Source organism: Rutilus rutilus (genome assembly GCF_951802725.1).
Source record: "Rutilus rutilus genome assembly, chromosome: 11".
Lineage (NCBI taxonomy): Eukaryota > Metazoa > Chordata > Actinopteri > Cypriniformes > Leuciscidae > Rutilus > Rutilus rutilus.
Window position 1 is genome coordinate 7,687,133 of NC_140216.1, and position 25,210 is coordinate 7,712,342.

The 25,210-nt window shown below is 36.8% G+C and overlaps 1 protein-coding gene across 1 annotated transcript; it reads right to left on the reverse strand.

Moving 5' to 3' along the window:
• Nucleotides 1–25,210, reverse strand: angpt2b (angiopoietin 2b). Its single transcript, XM_084423265.1, has 9 exons — nucleotides 24,536–25,210; nucleotides 18,761–18,907; nucleotides 16,083–16,204; nucleotides 11,853–12,085; nucleotides 11,521–11,645; nucleotides 8,764–8,865; nucleotides 6,231–6,397; nucleotides 2,045–2,175; nucleotides 1–645 (listed from the first exon to the last, which is right to left on the reverse strand). The coding sequence occupies exons 1-9, from the start codon at nucleotides 24,815–24,817 to the stop codon at nucleotides 485–487; spliced, it is 1,470 nt and encodes a 489-aa protein (XP_084279391.1). The 5' UTR covers nucleotides 24,818–25,210; the 3' UTR covers nucleotides 1–484.

A 25,210-nucleotide genomic window follows, 5' to 3' on the forward strand; every position in this document is an offset into this window, starting at 1 on the left:
GATGTCAGTTGTTTTATTACAAATATATATTTTATAATGAAAGCTATGCTTATAAAACATACACCTGTTTCAGTGTCTTGAGCACTTTTATAGACGTATTCTCTCTTAAACCTTTACTAGCACTAGAAATCTCAGGAGATCCACTGTTGCACTGAAGGGAGGAGGAGGATAGGTTAGCGTTTTACCACACAAACATCGGCCCAAATATCAAGTACAAATGTGAACACTGATCAGCCATTCCAGTTCATTGCATTTTACATTGGAAGAGCTTTGCTATACAGATAAAACATTTATGGTGCAATTTGTGTCTGTTTCGACAGACTAAACAAACAAAACGGAGACAGATTGAATGGCTACAATGACATGGGCACAAGCTGTCCAAGTCTCAAGTTGTCCATAATTTTCAATGATGTCACCAGCTTGTTTGGATTATTTGTCTCTCAGTAAAGTCCAATGACCCATTTGCGACAGTTCCTTCCTGCTTTTAGAAGTCCACAGGCCGTATCATCATAGTGGTCATGGTCGCCATCCAGCTCGGCCCTTTCCAGTAGTACCACTTTATACTGTTATAGCGTATCACATTGGAGTTTCCAGAATAGTATATCCCATTGAGATTGGAAGGCCCGCAAGCTTCAAACCACCACCCTGCAGTGACAGAGAGCAAACGATTTCAGCTATTTCTTTATTTGGTCAGTTTTTCTTCATTAATATTAAAGAGGCCATATCAATCAGATTTTCCTTGAGAGAAAAAAGCAGCACGATGTTTTGAAGTGGGGATTGCTGTCAAAGGGTTGTGACATCACAACGTGATGACAGCTTAGCTCATTAATATTATTTACATTATCCTAGGAATGGCTATTTGCATAATCTAATTAATATTCATTAGCAAAACCTTGCCAAACAGGCAGTGTTATTTTAGCATTACTTATGTACTGTTATGGTATTTATAATATTTTATATTTATTTATATTAGATTATATTTTGAAAACTAAAAATATAAAATTAAAAGCTAATTCATTTGAATTATGAGCATTTTGCTTTATTTTTGTTTCGGTTTTTGTAATTTTAGAACTTCAGCTTAAACCTAATTTATTTCAGTTAGCTGGCAAGTTGTTGTTTTTTTTTTTGTTTTTTAACATATACTGTAAGTTTTTCATCTGATATTCATATTATAAAAATAAAAAAAAATTCAGTTAACAAAAATATTTTCAATAGTTTTAGTTTAGTTAACAATAACAACACTGCATATAGGATTTGTAAATTAGACAGAGTATTACTCCGACTTGGTATTGAGATGAAATAGCAGATATGCTTCATGTTTGATGAAATATTTTTACACAACCTTCTACGGTTTTGATGTATTGTGAGCAGCACATAAGGGATGGATTCATGGATGATTTGGAATGTTACCTTTACCTGTTGGAGGTAAGGAGGGATCTTGGTTCCAGCACCTCTGATCTGTGTCTCTTTTTAACTTTAGTAAAGAGCATCTAAAGTTTGTTTTTTAGCAAGGTCCCTGATTACATCAGCCCAGCCTTCAGAGTTTGCACAGCACATTTCAGTGCAGATTGTTTTGTGGTCCTGTCACAGTGTAATGTAGGCTTTGGAAAAAGTTTGCTGTCAAAAGACTAGTCACAACCAACTGTATTGAACCTGACAGCAAACCTTCCAGACTAACACTAGTGGACCTTTAGGGGGAAAAATAAAAAAAGTAAAAAAATATATACGATATGACTCCTTTGAAATGTTGACAGAAAAACTCTGAAAACAGATTTTGGCCATATTTTGTTTGGATCAATGCCATTATTTAATCCAAGTGACCTTGAACTGCTGTTTTTTTTTTACAGGCTAATGTCTATACTTTCTCAGTTGTCATGAAAATACAGTACTTGAGTTGATACAGTAACATTATTGTAGTTCTTGTCTTGGGTGTTGCTGGAAAATTGTTTTCCATTATATGCATACGTAATGCATATGCACATGCATATGTTTTCCATCAGATTACACAAAGTTAGAAATATAAATGGTAGACAAGCTGCGGTACCTCCAGTGGCCATCTGAGCGCATTTGCAGCTGCACTGGTCATTGTCGTGATCCTTAGTGCTGAACTGGGTTCCTGAGTGGGTAAGACTACTGGTGCGTCCAGCTGTACCACTGAAACCCCTTGCATGAAGACTGGTGAGAAACAGACAAATACTAAATATTTCAACATATGGATAGATACAGAATATGCATTTTTCTAACTTTTTGATGCCACAGACCCCCAAATATAGTGATCCTCTTGTGAGGGACCCCCAATATAAATGCAGCTGTATACATTCAAAACAAGGATGCATTAAATTGATCAAAAAGTGACAGTGAAGACAAATATAATGGTTCAAGGCTTTCAAATAAATGTTGCTCTTTAGAGTTGTGAAAAAAATGTATCATGGTTTCCACAAACTTAAACAGTACAACTGTTTTCAATATTGATAATAATAAGAAATGTTTCTTAAAGCACCAAATCAGCACGTTAGAATTGTTTCAAGTTGGCTCAACTTGATTTTTCTAAGTTGCCTTGACAAGATTTTTTTTAAGTTCAAAAGACTACCTACTATCTATTCTTATTAGATGGAAAAAAAAAGTTAAGTTGACTAAATGGAGCGAATTAGTTGAGTTAACGAGTGTGATAGGTTTCCTTATATTTTTAAGTTAGCTCAACTTTTTTTTTTACAGTATGTAGGATCATGTGACGATGACTAGCTGCTTTGCCATCACAGGAATACATTACATTTTAAAACATATTTAAATAGAAAACTGTTATTTTAAATTGTAATAATATTTTCACAATATTACTGCATTTTTGATCAAATAAAAGGAGCCTTGTTAAGCAGAAAACAAAATTAATTCAATTAAAAAACTTTGGAATATGGAATTATATATTATAATATATTATGGAATATTATATATTTACATGTGCATAAATATTTATACTGTGGAAAATATAAATGTGTAAAATATTATTAGGAAATAAATAATTATTAAGTTAACTGTATTTTATATCTTATTTGTCAGTCAAATAAAATAATTTGGAATTAATCTCATGTTTGCCGACAAGTGTTCAAATTAAACTAATAGTTTCAAATTCACATTTTACAATTATTATTTCACAAAACTTTTTTACAGAACCCCTAGCGCACCCTCGTGGCCCCATAAATTTGAAACCCCCTGCAGTATATATGCTGAATAATAATATCTAAACATCAATACTTACAGAAGGCATGTTCATATAAACATTTCTATCAACCAGAACAGTCTATGGTGGTCTACAGCTAAAGGTATGCCAGGAAAGTGTGTTGCTACATCTTTCTTTTTTTGCCACTTCTTGTGTGTCGAGTTCCAGCATCAGCCTTCTTATTCAGCTCAGACACATATCCTGTCCTAGATAAATGAACTTAAATACTATACACAAAGTATCACTTTAAGATACGTTGTTTTTTTATTTTATTTTACATAATCAGATGAAAGTGTCTACATCTATTACATCCACTGTTAACCCCAGTAATTGGACCAGCTGCGAGCCTGTATAAGATATTTCTAAGTGATTTATCTTTTTCTCTTTCTCATTTCAGAAGGCTCTAAGACTCATTAACGTGCACTCCAAAGATATTCAGCCTCCATTATCCACAATCCATTGTTGATGCTGTCTCACCAGGAAGGATTGCGAGCACACACAGTGCCAGAGAGAGGACCACACAGCTAGGTACTGCAGGAGATTGTTTTGGCATGGAAACATCCTTGCACCATAGGTTGCTTGGCTGGTAAGTCCCAAATGGGCTCAACACCTTCGAGACAATGCCAGCATTCTCAGCACGCTAATAAAACGCACACTTACCATATGAGGTAAACTAGACAAACATGGTGGGATTTGGCAAATGTTTGTTCAGTATTTTCCCTACCTGTTTACACGCACACAAACACACATTGGAGTTTCTATCTGATATCAATGCTGCAACACACCCATTCTAGAGTAGTATTCCAAATCATTTATTTTGAGTTAAATGTAATATTTCTGGTTCTGGTTCATTCACTGTATAAGTATGCCCACAAGCAAAACTGCAGGTTTAATTGCATCCCTTAAGAGAGGTGTGAGATCTGTTCACTCGGCAGTTTTCTGGAAAAGCCTCATGCTTGAAATTGTTTGCCTGGGATAAGACCAGACTAGAAGCAATAGGGATGCTGTGAGAAATGGTAGTTTACCCTTAATGTAGCTCATCATTTTGATTTAAGGACATAATCACACAAGTGTTTCTTATATCAGAAAATGACAAAGACAAGCCAAACAAAAAAGAAGAAATTAAACGTGTCAATAGGGGTTTTAAATGTGATAAATATGTAATCCAAGTATTATACTAATTCTAAACACCACAACACGACAATGTTTAAAATAACGCTGGACAATTAGATATTGAATATATTCTAATTAAATGACAATAATAATTCAGGAATAATTCACGATGGGCCATTTAATTATTCGAAATGTAATTGTCTCTCAATGGCGGCAGCTTCTCTGCTAATAGTGAAGCTTTAAGTTTAATTGCTTCAGAAACAGCACCTCTACCTTACTACCTTACTACCTCACACTGAGACATGTCATGTAGCTTCTCAGTTGCAAAACTATTTTACTTATAAAGTCACAGAAAACGTTGACAAGTTTCTGGTGGTGTGTATGTTTCCGTGTGTGTGTGTGTGAGAGAGAGAGTGTGTGTCTGTATGTGTGCGTTTTTATGGGTGAGAGAGCAGGGGGGGGGAAGCATGCTACCACAGATAATAAAATGTGTGATGAAAACATGAAAATATACTGGAGATTTTATCTTCTGTTATTTATGTTTTTCCAAATTCATTTGGAATCATTTACGTTAAAAACTATTTCTTTGGCCATGGCTCTCGCTGCTCATGTCTACGATGTTAACACATAGGAACCATCTTCAAATGTTAGGCAGGAGTTTTCATTTTGTGAGTGGGTATTATAATGAGACTGTGCTGGAATTCATCATTTTTAATGTTTTGTTGAGTGATTGTTGCAGCTGAGGAAAGAGATGGCAGGATTTCTCTTTACCGCACACAGCTCTGCACTTTTCTACAGCTTGTTATCCGTTCCAGTTAAGTCACAAAACAAAATGCAACCAAATGTGTTCCTGCTGCTGATAAATGTCTACTGATGTACAGCTGCAATTGTGGTTTATTCAAATAAAAGGTTATATTAGGGGGAACCCCTCGTGAGTCGTGCTTAAAGCAAAAAACATTGCCACGAGACCAAACATATCTTACACCATCTGACCCCAAGTTTATCTGAATTAAACAGAAATGATCAGGAAAAAAAATCATTGGCCCATCAAATCATTTTGCAATGAGAAGTCAAAAACAGCAACTCAATGTGTTATTGAAACAATTTGTTTTTTATACCTTTTCAATGCTAATGGTTTTGTTGACGCTGCAGTATTGACTTGGAAATGGGAAAATCCTCTACTACAGATCTGTAGTAATTCATCACTGAAACTATTTATCAAACAAGTAAAATAAAACACATTTGCACTTAACGTCATATATATTCATAAGCTAAGCATTCTCAACTTCAGATGTCACGCCCACATTGGCTGAACGTCTGATGCATATTGCACACAAAATGGGAAACACTTCAGGAGTTTCGAGTCATCATCTGATTGGTTGAATTCTCCAGGATTTCCAGTGCGCCGCAAAGCTGTCATGATGCCAAACCCCCTTATGAAAGAAGAAAGCCATCATATTTAAAACTATGACAAACAGCGCTTATCAGGATCAACTAAATGCTGGATTTTCAAGTATGTGTAGTTCACTGGACCATCGTTGCGCCATTGTTGCAGTAAACTTGCACGCCGGTCTGTTATTGTGGGGAAAACGACTTTACATTTTCACACCCCTAAACATGACGTCCACAACATGACGTTTGTTTCACACACAAAACAACGTCCTGTTTAACGTGAGACGTCCTCTTGGGCTATCCTTGCCCAATGAAAGCTCCTGTGGAGTCCAGACCTTCTGCCATCAGTCTGAAGGACTGGCTATGCGAGACTAAGCATTTTCCATTGCAAACCTGCACTGTGCCCCCACCTCACCCCAACCAACTTTTGAAAATAAAGTGACACCCAATTGTATGCATCACGACAGTTCATTAACATCTAGAGTCAAGATAACATGAAACATTTTGGTACCTGTACTTCTTATCCTCTCCGTCAATGTAGAAACGGTCATATTGAGAATAAGCCTGGTGTCCCTCTGCGTCTTTGAGGTGGACCTGGAGAATGTTGTCTTTTGATGTGGTAAGCAGGTGGATGGCATCATTTCCTAACCAGTGTTCTCCTGACGGATCTCCAAATCCCTGTCGCATAAGAAATGCTTTATTTTCTTGACATACACTCTTCTTTTCACAATCTCTGACAAACTACTCAATGGAAGTACTCAATTACAATGGAGAACTCCCAATTATTTACGTATGCAAAATTTTCAAATAAGTATTTTATAATTATTACAAATAATTCTTTACATTGATTTTATCAACAATCATTTTATTTGTGTGGATATATTCAAACATTGATTATAAATTCATTTTACCATAGTGAACAAGCAGAAGATGACGGCTGCTTCACGACCAATTTGAAAGTTCAGTGCGACTGCCATTAAGAGGTTAAACGTGACAATCGTATGCAAATTTCGGAGATAGAGGAAAGTCTGCTTCAGAAGAACAATCCTTGAGTTCCATGTCACATACTAGTACAGAAAACATTTCAAAAGACCTCCTGTAACCATAGGAAATAGTTGCATTTCCATTTGCTTGGACCAGTAAATGAGACAGCACTTTTGATCACAGTGAGATGTGGCAGTTGGGCATTCAAATGCTTCAATGCACACGTTATCAACAATCTACAGGGGCTCCCGACTCCCACGCTCCATCTGGGGCCAAATATTTATTAATTCAAAACATTTTTCTTAGAAAACAAGGAAAAGTGAAAACAAAACTTGCGCTTTTCTAAAGCGCTCCCAGAGCAGCCATAGCAATTTATCTGTTGAAGTAGCCCAGGTGAGATGAATTACCACCATTTTCGCATTTAAAACTCAATAACAGTAGTTTCCAAACAACTCAGCTCTTCGGGGAGATGTTACGTTTATAAGTAGACCCTGATTTTAAAGCAAGCATTACTTACAATGTCCAAGCGAAAAGGACTCTCTTTACATTCTGTAACTTGTTTTAAATGATGGACCCAAAGTGTGAATAATGATGCCCTATTTAAATTCAAAATGTCTCTTATCTTTTTTTTTTCTTTTTTTCTCAAGGCTTCAAATGACCCTGTGACCGAATTAATATATACTCATTCTCCCACATAGGGAGGGAATGCAGGTGTAACAACAGAGGGAGACATGGGAATGCAAAGACGGCCAATCAGAATTCTCTTCCTCAAGGAAAGGTCATCAGGGTCACCAATGCATCAGTATTCTATGGCTATAAGCATCAGATGCCACATATGAGTTAGACTTTCCCCTTCAGTGCAGGTTAAATATGTGTTTTAAATGTAAGGTGCCTCAGATTAATGGTAGCAGAAGCTTGCATTCATCAAGAAATCTCAATAAGAGATAGACAGGCTCACATTTAAATTATACTTTATGTCTTCATTAAAGGAGTGATCATACTTCATTGTCTTAAACAAAATTAAGAAAAATTAGTTTTAAGCAATCTTTAATGATGGCACAAAATAAAATTCCTGCAGCTAGGTACTTTACAATGTTCACCTTGTCAGATATTAAAGGAACACTCCACCGTTTTTTGAAATAGGGCTTATTCACTTTCTTTCCTACATTTAGATAGGTGGGCAAATGCATTTTTGTCTCATTGCATGCATTGTTTTAGTTTGACAGGGTCGGCGCTAGCTTAGCTTAGCATAATGAATGGAATCCTTTGTTGCCAGCTAGCATGGCCCGAGTAAAAGTGATATAAAAAATAAAAAAACCCACCTAATTACTTCTTGTGGCCTGCGTATTCACAACAAGTACAAATAGCGATGCAGATTAACACTAGGCGATTTCCTAGGCAGATATTGACTTATATATTAAGGACTATATTAGGGGGAAGCACAGGCGAAGCACTGCTACTTGGGCGTGATATCTCTGCGCCCAAGTAGCAGTGCTTTGCCTGTGCTTCCCCCTAATATAGTCCCAAGTCAATATCTGCATAGGAAATCACCTAGTGTAATCTGCATCGCTATTTGTACTTGTTGTGAATACGCAGGCCACAAGAAGTAATTAGGTGGTTTTTTTTTATTTTTTATATCACTTTTACTCGGGCCATGCTAGCTGGCAACAAAGGATTCCATTCATTATGCTAAGCTAAGCTAGCGCCGACCCTGTCAAACTAAAACAATGCATGCACTGAGACAAAAATGCATTTGCCCACCTATCTAAATGTAGGAAAGAAGGTGAATAAGCCCTATTTCAAAAAACGGTGGAGTGTTCCTTTAATAAAAGCATGACAACAAGTGTTTTCTTTTTATTATTATTTGAATATGTTTTTAGATATTAGATGCATGAAGACATGCTCTATTCATGTCTGTGCTAAAATAAATTATCTGAGACTGAGAGAATTGTGCTTTAAAGTGATTTTGAAGCCAAACTGTGAAAGATAACCACACTAAAGCTATGTATACAATTAAAGAAATCAAATGTGGAAAGGCTCTAACTGATATTGGATCCTACCAGTTTGTAGTCATTCCAGCCACAGTTGAAATCGACTGATCCATCATAACGGTGCTGAAAGACAGTCCAGCCTCCTCCTCTAGTTTTCATGTCACAGAATACCTGGTCAGAAACAACCATACAGAAACACATACATATACATATATACTTTTTTATCATTTATAATTGTATATTTTAACAAGAGAGAGATAAGACTTGTATTAGTTACTTAAGGAACTAAAAAACTAGAAAAGAGTAAATTAATGAGAGTTAGTCGACAATTAGTTGCATGTAGTTACTTATAGTTAGTAGAATGTCTAAAGTGGACCAAAGTTCCTTTTCTTTTGAGCTAATATCTGTGTTTTATTAAACAACAACAACAACAAAAAAGCTATGCTAAATTTTCCATTATTTCATTATTACGGTAATATTTTAGTCAGAATTTGCTGAATTCTTAATACAAAATCACACAAGCTGCACAAGATTTTTTGTCACACAAGATTTGACTGGTCAAACTACTGAAATTTCCCAGGAAATGCCACAAAGCACATATCAACTCGTGATGTTTTGAATAGGGACGTTTCAGAGTCCATTATGAGGCCTTTCTTACCTCTGTAGGTTCTCTACACTGACAAAAAAAAAACACTGTCACGCACAATCCTTTTTAAATATGCATTGGGAGCGAGACTGGATCACAAACCACCACATTTGGACTTCTGATGCAGGACATTCTGTTCCTGTCCAGCGAGATGGCGGGTCCTCAGGCTATGAGTACTCTGTTAAGTTTGTTTTTATCTTTTGGTAATTTGGTTAACCACTGTGCAATAAACTAATGATGGATTGTCCCAATTCAAGCCATACAGTAAATTAAGTCTAAAGTGCAGTTTAAACACTAAACTGTTTAGTGCTCTTCCACTAAAACTTTTACTATCTATTGATTTAGTATTGAACTCAATACAACTTAACAATTTACTGTTTTGTGAGGAAAATAGCTATTTAGTTTGAGCTGTGAGCAGCAAAAATAAAAGAATAAAAGTGCAGCTCATTGAATTCCATCATCCGAATCCGTCAGAACTAATTAAAGCCTATCCCGTAAAGGATTTTCTTCACAAATATTAAATATTTCTAGCCTGTGAGTGTCAAGTGAAAACATTCCAAGTCAAAATCCTCAATATGATTTTTCTCCAATTTTCCCAGCTGTTTCTGGGAAGAAATAGGCTTAAGGAGAAGATGAAAAGCAATAAGTTCTTCTTGGCAAAAACAAAAAGTGGGATAACAACGTACATTTCCATCCCTTGGCGGGACCAGCTCATTTAGCAATACATGATGCTGGTCTTAAGACCTTCCATTGTGAAACTTTAAACAGCTAATCAAGGTTTAAAGACAAAGCACTTGCATTAATGACATCTGTAGAGAGGGTGCTTTTGGGGAGTAGGAATCGATTTCATTCTTATTCAGCACAAAATATATTTCTATTTGCATAACAGATGTGAGATGTTCTTTGTTTTCTGCATCTAAGCTATCCACATCAAGATGACAGTCAAATTTTCCAGCGATATTTTATCTCTTGAGACTGCGTATTTATAAATCACAGACACAGTTATACAATTGTAATTCATATCAAAATACGTTGCACAATTGTATAATATGAACATGATGCCTGAATTTAAAGAGAATTTCAAACTCATTCTGGTCAGTCACTGTTTTCCATACTTGAAGAGAAAATGTTTCAATGTCTGGTAAATATATATTGTAAATAGCACAGCTTAAATAAATTGTTTTTCAAATTGAAAATATATTTTAAGTTTCTAATGCCAAAATATATAAAATGTATATCAAGGGGCAAGAAAATGCACTTCCAATCTTAATTAGAATTTTATATATAAGCTTGGCTCTGGCAGCAAAAACCTCTTCAAAACTTTCATGGTAACAAAGGAACCATTTGTTATCAATAAACCTGTATCAGTACTGATCAATATCCCGTATAAATATCTTAATTTGTATCATTAAGGAAACAAAGTGAAGTAGAAAAAAAGAGCAATTTAAAACTCTCCAAATGAAAGGAGCCACCCAGCGTGCTGCTCTGAGGGGTGGCACAGTATGAAAGGGTGGTGATACTACATATACCAGCTCGCTCTCGCTCACTGCATTAAACCCTGTGTTGGCAGGAAGCTACCGAATCTTTGCCAAACACCTGGCGCCTATGCCCACAGGAAATGGAGGGGAAGATGAATGAGCGCACAGGAAAATAATGAATAACAAAAACAATTTTAGCCACATTTTTAAAATGTTCATCACCCCAAGAGCCAGCCAGAAATTAGATTTGACTCAAAGGCAAAGCTCAATGGGTGGTTTGCTTGTGGTTCAGTAAGGAAAGATTTTGAAATAGATATGGGTGCATATTCACAGTTAGATGCACCGAGAAATGGCCTGAAGGAAATGTTTGACTTTGACGTCTTGATTTGGTTTTCTGATCAACATGACATTTTCATCTTAGCCTTTTTTCAAAGACGTACTGAAATTGCATTATACTAAAACATGTTGTCCTTCCAGATTATAATGTAGTCCTCAAAAACAACACAAAAATCTAAATGTCAGGAGAGCTCAGTTTCTTCAGCAATCAAGATACATGCCAAGATTCATGCTTTACAAAATGATATTATATTGCATGCAATATATCATCTTTTGTCTTTTTCTTTCTTTTTTTGTATTTAAATTTCATCATAGTGATTTGAAAACTGGTTATTGTCCACCTGAAAATAGTTTAAATCTACTAACCTTAATTTTCTGGGTGGAGTTGGGAAGATGAATGCTGTATATCCCACTTTCCGTAACTCCCGATTTGAATATCTCGGCGCAGTCTCTGAACTTTAACATCTCCTTTTCAATTGGAGTTGAAATGTCTGAAAATACATGGGACATTTGAACATAGAAGTATAGGTTGATTGGTTTGAGCAATACTGATTTAAATCTCAATCTTCCTGGAAAAAATGCCTGATGGACCACCATTGGGAATTTAAGCAATTGCCCTGTTCAGAGAGAGTCCCAATTTTGTTCCCACTGAGCTGGTCATATGCAGCTTAGCCTGATAATGTGAAGTTGGCACTAACCGTTACAGTGAGAGACCATAGCCAGAAGCTGCTGCACTGTGTCAGTGAGTGTGGCCTGCTGGCGTTGGAGCAGTGTGCTGTTACGAGTCGAGCTGGCCAGTTCTCCCTCCAGCAGGCTGACCAGGTGATTCTGTCTGTCCAGCAGCTCCAGCAGCTGCTGCTTTTCCTGCTGGATGACCTGAAGCTCTCTGCTGTGCTTGGCCTCCATAGCACCAAAGCGCTCTTCCAGGTAGCTGAGAAGAAACACACTGGCTGGTTCATATACCAACACGATCTCATGAAAGTACGTATCTATAGCACGAATTTTATTTTTTGGCGCCATGTATATGCCAAAAATAGTTTTTGCGTGCAAATGATACGCACTGTAAACACCTTGGGTAGGATTAGGCGTGTGGAGTGCGTGCGTATTACACGGCATAAAGTGCGTATCATATGCACGCAAAAATATTTTTGCCGTATAAATGGCACGAGAAATATAATTTGTGCTATAGATACGCACTTTCATGAGTCTTGCATATTATGAGCTTTTTAGAAAACTATTTCGCTGATAAAACTTTTTTACTTGTTTAACTCCACTTTGTGCGTTCCAGTGCATTAGTTGTGGGGATTTTGTCTGAAGGTTACAGCGATACAATTTTAGTCTTAAAGGTGCAGTAAGTGATTTCTGAGAATCACTGTTGAACACTGTTGATATTTGAAATCAACCCAAACAATCACATCCCTCTCTTCATTGCTCCGCCCCCAAAATGCACGTACACGCAATGCAAGAGTGGATGTCTGGTTATCATAGCAGAAGCGAAGCAAAATAAAGAGAAGATTACGAACGAAAAGGAAGAATAAAAAATGAACGAGTATATACCATAGACAGTATATAAACTGGACACAGCGACCCCATAGGTTTCAACGGAGAAAAGAGAAGCAAATTAGAAGCACTCACTTCCTGATGGCTGAGCGTACTGCGCAGACTCAAACTGAGCTTGACGACGTGGATGTGACGTGAGCAGCCTGTCTGACAGTTGTAAGTCTTCTAGTAGCTGTGCCAAGAGAAATCTGAATCATTCCCTTCCGAATCTTGCAGAGACGGAGAGCATGAGTAGGAGCTGTCCATGAGCTAGGAGCAGAAGCAACTTTATGATTCTCTATGGGCTTCTCCCTTGACTTTATGCCTCCACGTCCCCCCGATTGACTGCGAGCTTCTCCTCCTGTCTATACGGTAATTTCCAGAGAGTCGCGTGGTTATGACGCAATCGTTAGCCTACTTTTACAAAAACTGCTTCTACGGGGCCATAACGTAAGATACAAGGTAATGGAGCCTTTTATACATTGTCGTGTTTCTTTAGAAATAAACAATGGACAAATGGAGTCTTTAAACGCCTCAGATGTAAAGTTATTTCCTGTCAAAGTGACGCCAAAATGAATGGGAGTCAATGGAATGCTAACAGCAGGTGATGGCTTGTTAGCCAATGGCGGCCCCCGGGGGTGGTACGCTATTCGAGAGCTCGGTTACCCCCCTGGTATATACAAGCAAGGTCTTTATAAGTGAATCGCTGAGTCATTCACTCAATTGATTCATTCAACATTGATTCATTCAGGAAGCAAACACCATTATATACTAGGAGAGGGAATAAAAGTATTTTTGTTAGCGGAGAAAAAAATAGACAAAGTAACAGAAAATTTTGTCTAAAATGTAGGTTTCTCAGTATAAACATGTTGTTTGTTGAGCTATTGTGTAAATCAATACAAAACTGCATACCACAGTTAAATAGTTGCACCTCAGGTTAAATTAATTTTCTATAAACAATGAAACATACAATATCAACATATCTAGAGCATCTCAAACGTAAATCCTGTACCGTATGCACAACTTTAGACAAATATAAATCTTTATAAACCCTTTAAAGACTGACCGAAATTGAAGGTTACATCAAAGTCCCTCTGGTTCAATACAATGATGGGAAGATTGGATTATTTTACCCACTTAATCTTGTTAGGCAAAACATTAACTAATTTTTATTCAAGTAATTTAGTTCATTTCGTTCTTTTGAGCAGAGTTAAATTAAATTAAAATGGCAAATTCCCTGAACAAGCTCAAATACGATTACATCAAGATTCTCATTTATCAGTAAATGATGAAATACCTTTTTAATTACAAATTCGGTTACACTTTATTTTGATGGTCCACTTTAGACATTCTACTAATAATAAATAACTACATGCAACTAAATGTCAACTGACTCTCATTAGATTATTAGTAGACACGTACTTGCAAAGTTACTTATAGTCAGTAGAATGTCTGTTGTGGGAACTTCAAAATAATGTCTTGGCAGATATTAAGCAGACAGTCTACTAATACTCTAATGACTAGTAGTTTACATGTAGTTGAAAAGTGACTTATAGTTAGTAGAATGTCTAAACTATTGAAATAAAGTGTTGTTACCACAAATGTATTTATAAAAGAAGACCATATGGGATTACTAGTACATTTTACTGTTTGAGTTACTGCAACAGACTATGGCATTTGTATGGGGAGCAGTGTGATTTTGTCATGCTCAGAGCAGATCTTTGTCTTAAAGGTAGATAAATTGTGCCTATAGACAAACAGCTTGTCTTATTATATTAATTGTCATATCAAATCCTAATTTTGAATACTTCACTCTGTAGGTAAATAGCAGTTTGTTTGCTTCCGCTGCTCTCAGCGCAGATGACACCCTTGAACAAGCCTCTCAGATTCCACATGTGAGCCTGAGAGGCTGGTAGACCTGTAAACACCTGGATAACGCTGCCATTCACAGATGGTGTTGTTGCCTGGGCTTCTCTATCAAAATCAAAATCAACAACTCTCTGACAGGCTGTGTGAGCTGGCACCGTACCAAGCTCCAAATAAAGACAATAAATCCCACAGGCCTGATCTTTATGAGTCCGACTAATGACTTTGCAGCAGTTTTTTTTATTGAAACAATCCACCCACACAGATTGAACAAGCTACTTTCAGCTAGTCGAAAGAAACATTCCCTAAATCTTTCTTCGCTTGCTGTTTCTGTTCTTCCAGCATGCATCCTTTCAAGGGGATCTGCACTTGAGTATACCTTGTCAAATTGTTTTTAAGATGATTTGTTTTTTAATCATCTTAATTTGTGGAGATGAAACATTGTTGTTGTTTAAGCTGCAGCTTTATTGTAAAAGACAAGTACCTTGTAAAGTACCAATATTTTATTCCTGAATAGACTGTCCCATTTTTGAACGGCGAGTTTAAGTTCCCACAAAATGCTTGGATATTTTAATTTGAGTTAGCAGAAGGATGCATAATCACTGAGCCAAATTTCCCAAAAGACCAAGAAAGAAAGATGAAAATGCATTTCCTTTATTACTGGAGCTCAACAGACAATTTACTGTAACAGAGTGCTGTTTTTTGTGTGAAAGGTGCTTGCTGCTATGCAGGATCATTGTTTATTTGAACACAATTATAAAGTCATAAAAGAGCTGTGAAACAGGTGATCCTTGTTTTATAACTTATTTTCAGTATATGAGATAGTAAACACATGGAATAAACAGGGAACATGAGAAATATCTTGAGATGTCTTTGGGCCTGTTTATACCTGATATCAATAGTTAGTTCACCCCCAAAAATGAACTTTTTCATAATTTACTCACCCTCTTGTCATTCCTAACCTGTATAATTATAGTCTTTGGAACATAAAAGCAGATATTTTTAAAGAATGTTGGTAATCAAACAGTTTCAGTTTCCATATGGACAAGAAAATAATGGAAGTCAATGGGAACCGAAACTGTTATGTGTAATGCATACATCTTTGGAATAAAATGATAAACACATTAAATTTAGAATTGTATTCACATATAACCATTGATGAAAACATATACATAGAGCACATAAAATATGGTAATCAGAAGCACAACCGCAAACCTCATTGGTTCTTGCTCATCAAGCATGCACATTTTAGCTTCAGTTTACCATTTTTGCTGTGCTCAATGTAGGTACATAGATGAAAAAAATGGGCAAAACAACAGGCAACGTGATATGAGATGTTATTATATAAAGTGTTTATGAGCAACTGTACTATCAAAGGTCATTACCATCTTGTAAGCCGTTTTCCTTTGTATCCTGATTAAAAAATATGCATGAATGCGCTTTTGCATTTGTAATAACTTTAGAGACAGAGCTCACATGCACAAGGGTGTGACTGAGACGCTGCACATTTGCAGACGACTCACCTGTTTTTGTCATTGAGGCGGGAGACCTCCTGGGTCTGCTCTAAGAGCTGCTTCTCCAGCCGGTTGGTGCTCAGAGAGTACTCCAGCAGCTGGATCTCCAGACGACTGGTTTGGTTAAGCACCTGCAAACAGGCCCACATGACAGACAAGCGGAAAGAGAGATTACCTTTAAAATATTTAAAGACATGAGAGAGTGATGGCGCTTTTCTTATCCAAGTACTATGGTTTTCATCTTTGCTTGAATGCAAATGTACAGGATTACATTTTTTTCCAAGAAACCCCTGTAGTTGAACGTTGAAGGTAGTACCAGATGTTTCCCTTCAACATCAAGGCTGCCAACTTTATTCAAGAGCAATGTTTAAAGTAGCATTGTTGGAAACAAATACAGTTTTAATCAGGAATAGTTTACCCAAAAATGTAAATTCTGCCATTACCTTTATGTCGTTCCAAATCTGAATTACTTTCATTCTACCACAGCACGCAAAAAGGAATAATCCAAAGACTGTGCTGGTCGTATTTTTCCATTCAATTACGAGCTTCAAAAAGGATGCAAAACCATCTTAAAATGTCATAAAAGACTTGTGCACTAAATTTCAAGTCATATGATAGTTTCTAAATATTTATGTACTGATAATCTTCCCTCCAATAAGCTGTAAACTGCTGTGTTCAAATCATTTGATTCATGTAACCCTCATGTGGTGGTCATGTCATTTTTGACTGGAGAAGATTTTCTTTTTCCTGAAAATACTAGGTAATGTTATCGCATTGAACTGAAATTTCCAAATGTCCAATTTTTTTTTTTTTTTTTTTACTTTTTTTGTGTCGTTTTTTTCACCTTGTTACACTTATGGTGTTCCTGGTCAAAAATGACAGGCCTACACAAAATAGCTTATAAATCCCTCGTTATGCTATATTATCCCCAAAAATTGGATTCAATCTTTTTATCAACTTGTTTTCTTTCAATTAGGACTGGTTTTGTATTCAATTTTCAAACAGTTTAATTGTAGGAGTCATTTATCCGAGCTTATGCACCTCAGTTTTTGAGTGAAAAAAGCATTATTTGTTAATAATTTTGGCAATATTGAGAAAAATGCCTACTATCAAATAAATGAGGCCTATGAATAATCAGATGCAAATATAAATATAAAACCAGTCCTAATTGAAAGAGAACAAGTGGACAAAAAGATTGAATCCAAGATTGGGTGAAAATATGGTATAATGCGTGATTTATAAGCTATTTTTTATAGGCCGGTCATTTTTGACCGGGAACACCACAAGTGTGACTATGTGCCATTTTTTTTACAAAACAAAAGTTTCAAAACAAAATTCCTGGTGAAATATTAGAGTAGACTAGTGTGATCAACAGTAGCCATTTTTTTTTTTTTTTTTTTTTTAAATTTACTCATAAATTATTTGTTTTTTACTCAAAAAAATAGATGCCTACTCTCAGATAAATGAGGCCCATGATTAATCAGATGCAAACAGAAATATAAAACCAGTCCTAATTGAAAGAGAACAAGTTGACAAAAAGATTGAATCCAAGATTGGGTGAAAATATGGTATAATAAATGATTTATAAGCTTTTTTTTATGGGCCTGTCATTTTTGACCGGGAACACCACAGGTGTCATAGGGTTTTGAACACCACATGAGGGTTAAAAGATTCAACTTAGATCGGACAGTTCTCATTCATTCAGTTTTGGTCCCCACTGTCGCATTTGGTTTGCTTAGTTGGGGACACTTAACATTCAACAATATTATTGATCTGTGTACAAAATACTATTTTCCCATTATCACTGTAAAGCTGCTCTAAAACAATTTGTATTGTAAAAAGCACTATATAAATAAAGGTGACTTGACTTGATTGTAGGTGCATGAAAAAGTCTTCAAAATCTCTCCATGGAAAAAAAGACTTGAATGAATTTGGAACAACATGAGGTTAGATTAACATTAAAATGTTTCCTTGAGTTTTTGAAGCCATTATCAGGTCATCCAAAAAAGTCACACATAGTTCAGGAGAGATTATCCCATTATGCCCGTTCATTCAAACAGCTACATGTTTTTCCAAGCAGCTCTAACACAGCAAACATACTGTAAGCCCTGACAAGCACAGCCCAATATTTTTTCAGGCTGTACTATGATGTTCAATGAACTGCTGACTGCAACTAAATGAAAGCAAAAACATAACAGTGTGAAACAATTACTCTCTGAGAGTATAAACACTATGGCTGTTTTAGTTGGGCTATTTTCACTGTTTCTCTGATTCTTTTCCAACACTACTCTACATGGCCACTTAACCCTGCTTCTGTTGGCCATGAATTCAGATGAGTAAAAAAAAACATGCACACATTATCCAAAATAGGCAGCAGTGCTTTGTCAAATGTGATGCACTAAGGCCTAATTTTGTGAACTCACTTAACTGCACAAGAGTAAATATTATCAGCCACTAAAGAATGTAATTTGATTGTGAGTCACCAATGCTAATTATTGAGCAGTTTGCTTACTATAATAGAGAATGTTGAACAAATTATGGCGTGAGAGGTGCTCACGTGGCTGCTTGTCTTCAAAATGTGGTTTAAGCCATTAGAGAAAAAGCATTTCACCGCAAAGACAGACAGAAGCTTGCTGCAGTGCCATTTATTTTTCTGGATGCTGTCAGTGTCATCTGATCAGCCTCACCTGTGTCTCCACATCTGTCAGTTTGCGTGTGTTCTCTGCTGATTGGCTTAGAAGATTGGTTCCGATCTCCAGCATGGTGGCTGTCTGGGTGTGAATGACATTCCGTTCCATCTCTGATCTCACATTCTCCTGAATATAGTTCTCCAGCTGCAAACATGACATATGACACATCAACAAACATACACCAGCATCTCCATCTAATATTCTAGTACATAACCCAAAAGAACTTTCAGCATGGAGAGGCATAAAATCAGGCTTTCAAAAACATTAAAAACATTTTAATTATCCCAAACTGGGATAAAATTATTTATCAGCAAACCTGAATAATCCAGATTGGTGCTAAATTGTTATCAGTTATTATTAGTGCTCAATTATTAATAATGGTTCTTATTATCAATGTTGGTTGATATTTTTGTGGAAACCATGAAACATTTCTTTCATGATTCTTTTATGAATAGAAAGTTAAGTATGAAAAAAAAAAAAAAATCAACGCCAACAGACGCCACACTGATCCGAATAAAATTCGGCAAAACCGACAAAAAGAACATGTCTGTCTATGTTTGTTGCCGTCTGCTGGTGCAATGAGCCTTTAGTGAAAATGATATATAATATTGAAAAGTGCCTGAAACAGGCCAAAACAGCACAAAAACAATCAATATGAAATGCATGGTCTGACATCAACGCTAAAACAAGTGCTGTACAATCAATCTTACTGACAGTGCTTGACTCCCTTCGGACAAATGGACTTGAGTGCACACTGTACAATTCTAATGAGGCAATACAAATACGTCCTCATCCATCTCCAGTGCCATTGTCTACAACCAAATGACATCTGCACACAGAGGCCGTGACACAGTGCACTTCATACCATAAGCACAATGCAGCCATGGCTACTGTACCACCCTGCTGAGACACTGGTGTGAACACCTTTGGGTAAACTATATTTTGTTCGCTCAGTTTAATTCATCATTGGCTGTGATATTAAGGGAGGTAACAATAAATAAATAAATAAATAAATAAATAAATAAAGATCATGACCATTTATGCAAGCTATAAAATTGAGCCACCAAGCATGTGAGAGTAATAAACCATTCTCAGATTGATGTGGCCTTTTCATAAAAATGACAAAAAGAAAGAGAAATCCTGTCAAATATTCACTGTACCATGTAATTTTAACGTTTTTCCAAGGAAGTTTTTTTTTTTTTGCCAGTCCCTAAGTAGGTGAGCTTTGCAGAAAACTAAAGTGGCATTGATTAAACTACCTTTAATCTTGCTGTTCTGCCACTCTCAGTAATGAACATTCAAAGAGTTTTAATTGAGTTAAATAATGAGGCATAAAAAAACGGAAGTGAATTAAAAACCGGCCAAGTCCATTTGTATTTTCCCATTTCATAGAAAATGAGATTTATTATTAAAAGGGGCCAAATATGAACACTCCATCTGTGAAGCTTTACTGAAAACAATAGATCGGCCTACTCAAGGACAGTTGAGCAAGAATAATTTTATTGAGCAATCTTTCATTTCTTTAGAGGAATCATTCATCTGAAGAAAAAAAATATATACTCACCCTCATGACGTCCAAAACCTGTATGATGTTATTAATATTTTTTTATCCCTATATGGAACACAAAAAAAGGTTTTGTAGAGAACATTCAACATGCATGTTTTCTGTACAATGACATTTCGTAGTGACATGCTGTTAAGATCCAGAAATGAACTATAAAAGCAAAACAGTTTTAAAAATGTACATTTGGTTAGGAAACACTTTTGAACCAATGACATTTGATGTTACTGCGTTATATGCTACATGCGTTATAGGTGCCATATTTAGCATTCAAGTTTTATGGACAACTTTTATGATACTATTTTTGATTGAAAAAAATAACCATTCAGGTTTGGAATTGTATATGAGGGTTAGTAAATAATGACAGATCTTTCATTTTGGTTTGAAGTATTCCTTTAATCCACTTCTGTCTGTCTGTCTGTCTCTCAGTCTTTTTCTTTTTCCAATCCTTTTTTAGCAGGACGTGTCAGTGCATCTTGGCTGCTTTAAACAGAGACAGAGGCTGCATACGCAAGCAGAAGATCTGTCGTAGGAGATTATTTTGGATTAGAATGCAGTGTTAAGAAAGGATGTTGGAAAGCCAAGAAACTGTTACAGCAACTGCCTGTGTATATTTCATGTAGGAACGTGTTCTTGCCTGAAAGAGAGGGGATTTTTTCACCTCTAAAACAAAAAATACAAAGGTTTTTTGGTTTGTTGTGTCAGTACTATGACACAATAAGCTTGTGATTTTTCATGTTTTCTGAACAGAGCCTGGATAAATGTTTCAGGGAAAGAGGATTTGTGTTAAAGGTAGGGTAAGAAATTTCAGAGTGGCTAGCAATAGCAAGCTAGCTTTGAAATCATTAGATTCCACCCTCCCTTCAGAGCATCTCCAAAGCCATGCTTGCTTCAAAACACATGAACACACACTGCAGATTCTGCTAAGCGAGAATATGTGTTAAATAACCTCATGTCTCTAAGCACATAACATTACAATGAACGTAAACAACTTACAGAGCTCTAGTTGTACCACCTGACTGCTGCAGATTAATTTCGGCATTGATAGTGTTGACAAAGAAATGCAAACAAACAGCTCCAGGTAGAAAGTCACAGGTTGCCATCTCATATTTACAGTTACGACATGGCGTGAACGCAGCATAAGCTCGTTGTTTTGGTTCAGGAGGAACTGTAAAAGGCCACTGCTGTTTGTTTGCAGCACTCGGCGACTGTCTGTACACAACCTTACGGAACGCACCGATGATGTGTGATGTCTGGGTGCGCGGAGGTATGGAAATACATATGTTGACAGGCAGGTAGGACATTACATCATTGCATTCGGCCTACCCTACTTAATTGCTATGTTCATACTGTAAGAAGTTTTAGTTTTACACCCAGCTATGAATCACATTCAATACTCATATCACTGAATATGAACATTAAAAAAAGTGTGTGCCATCTGATTGGGAGTGAATATAAAGTCAGAATTGTGACTTCATATCAAGCAATTCTGAGAAAAGTAGTTAGAATTGTGTGATGTAAACTCGCATTTACGAGAAAAAAAGTGAGAATTGTGAAATAAAATGTTGCAATTACTTTTCTAATTTTTACTCCATGGCGGAAACAAGCTTCATATATTTCTCCTAGTCCCTTTGTTCCCTTTTTTTAAATAAATAAATAAATATTAAGCAGCACAACTTTTTTCATACATGTGTCTTGAGCGCCAAATCAGCACATTAGAATCATGTGACATTAGGGTCATGTGACACTGAAGACTAGAGTAAAGATGCTGAAAATTCCGCTTTATCACAGGAATAAATTAAATTTATATAAAAAGAAAACTTTTTTTATTGTAATAATATTTCATAATATTACTGTTTGGCCAAACAAAGGCAGCCTTGGTGAGCATAAGAGAGTTTAAAAAATAATAATAATAATAATCTTAGTAACACTTAACAATAAAGTCTAATGCAGCTAACAAGTGGAATATGAAAACTACTAACTAACAATGACCAGCCACAGGATTAATGTGATTCAACAGAAGTCATGATGCTGAACAAAAATAAGCCCTTCCAAAAAAAATAAAAAACAGTTGTCCCTGATTTGTAATTCGGCATGCATGTTCCCTCTTTGGAATTTCATTGAAGAACATATAGGATTAGCTCATGTTTTCTTTAGGGGGGTTCTGGAAGACCCTGGGGGTCAGATAGTCATGTGGGAGTGTGGTGTGTGATACAAATACACCGTCTCATGTGTGGCCTCTGGCCGGAAAGTCTAGTAATGCATATGCAAAGCAGAACGTCTGTGGTGTTGAAAAGCCAGTACAATCCACTCAGCAGCGGGCCAGAGTTCAACGCTCTCCAATGCTCAGAAAGCTGCTGCTTCTACCGCGCACTGCACTCAATGACCGGAGAGGGAGTGAAATAATAATTTATACAACATTTGGCCTGCTGGTGAAAGCGTGCATATAGGCATGTCAGGAGGGTCTGTCTGGACCGCTATTTCTGAGATATAGTAGTCGCTTTACCTTTTTTCTATACCTCCTACTGTCAGAAAAATGCATCTTGTGCCAGATGTAGGGCCTGTAAAATATGAAAGTGAGCCGACTCATGACCCTTTTTGTAATCCTTTGGCATTCAGGAGCATTTCTGGGGAGCACGTACGATACTAAGCCCCCTCCGTGTTCAGTGGGAGGCCTGAACAAGGAGACAGACTTTCTAGACGGCCCATAGTCTGGGTGACAAACAGAGCAGGCCAAAGCCTGGCTGGGACATGTAGCTATGTGATTTCTTTTCTTTTTTTTACATTTTAGCAAAGGACAAGGCATATATTGCTGTTCATAGGACCTAAATAACAGAATCTGCGGTGATGTGACAAGTAATGACCTTCTGATTGAAACATACTGCAAATGGCACAGAGATAAACTGTCTCAAAACACACCGTTTATTTGAATTACTGTGGGAAATGACAGTGCCATATTGTTATCAGACTTTAAATGACCTTCACTGCAAAAACAACATTATCATAACCATCCACACAATAATCTGCAGGTTTTTAACTGTTGGTTATCTGGGAAAAGAACAATATCCATGTTAAACAGAATGTTTTGGAGATAAGCCTGAATTATGTTAGTCAGAAACACACAGTAATAATGTTTGTCAGAGAACCTAAAAATGACATCTAGGTTAAATGGACTAATCAAAGTCAGAATATTACTTAATATGACAAGATTATTTTCTATCCATGCTTTCTATAAAAGGGACAACTCAGTTGATAAGTATAAATGTAGCTGTACTTATCAACCTGTCTACAATCGATGACATCAACGAAAGTAATTTTTAAAGGGGTAAAACAGATTCACTTCAGAATCAATGCTGACATTTTATGTTAGAGCTTTTGAAAATAGGACAGAGAGAAGTGGATCTGGCCCTTAATGGAGGAATAATCCTTGTCTTTTTGGTTTTAAAATAGTTTCAGATACTGACAAACTCCACCAGCTTTAAAGGATCCAGGAAATCTTGCTTAAACATGTTCAGGATTTACCTCTCTCTTGGTCTCCTTCCCAAATTCAATAACCTTGAGAGGATAATGTGTAATGCAGATTGGGATATATCTATAGTGCACAAACATAAATAGTGTGCATAAACTTGTCTAATGTAAATTCTGGATCTTGAAGCAAAACCACTTGAGAACATCAAGTGGCGACCCAACAAAGTATCAAAATTATTTATTGTACAAAATTAAACAAAATCCCCAAATATATTAATATTTCCATGAACTCCAAAATTATCCATGACGTAGTCTGAAGTAACAAGACAAATATTTACAATTTGGTTTCTAAATTCCGATGCCCGGCCGCCTATAAGTCACCATACAAACACATTGTGGTCGACAGAAACCATGTTGTTCTGGGTTGTATTTCCCACTTTTCCAGGATGTCACACCAGTTAGCATCTGACAAATTTGGCTATAGCTTCTACCAAGATTCATATTTACATCCCTTTGCAAAAGAAGAATGTACACATTTTTGCAGCACAATACCATAGAGTTTGATTGGATGCACATCCTTTGTCATCAACAAAACATATGTAACGTTTTAGCATTTAGCGCATTTTCCCTGCCTTCCCTGATCAGGATGAACCTACAACCCCAATTTGAGAACCACTGCTGCCATGAAAGATGAACAAGAAACAGACAGAATGAGGTTTAGGAGGATTAAGCTAATTCACTACCTTTTGCAGCCACTGTGTATTGTTCTCTGTTGCACTCTCTAGGGTCTCCAGCTTCCTTTCCTGCCAGGTGGTTTCAGCGTGTGGCGACTCCGGGGCCGAAGGCGAGTCCCGCTGGAGGGAGTTAGTCACCTGGAAGTCCCCCGCAGGTCGGCACTGCTCCACCTCTGGAAGGATAAAAGTGTAGTGGCAGGGGCCATCCTGCACCTGGTGCTGCCGTCTTTCCGAGCCAATCGCCACAACCACTGCCGCTGTCAGGTAACACAGACACGGCAGCCAGCCCATCCCAGGAAAATGCTGACGGTAGGAAAGATATAATCCAAGGACGGATGAAACTTGGGCACTCTTCTGGAAGCAGGTCGGATGAGAGAGCTTCACCGGGATTATCACTTGTCCAAACTTTTCTGAAGTTCGGAGTTCTCTGCTTCTTTCTTTTTTCCTTTTTCTTTGCTTGATGGGTCGATGTAGAGATCTCCTTCTACAACAGCACACTTGTAATTTAAACAGCACAATTTAAAAGCAACACTATCCAGACGAAAGCCTGGAGAGATCGTTTCCTATTCCTCGCTCACTTTATGCTCAGGACAGCTCAGAACCAGAAACATCCTCTCTGTTTATTTACCCTCTGAATAGTTTTTCAGTTTCCTGCTCTCTCTCTCTCTCTCTCTCTACAATCTC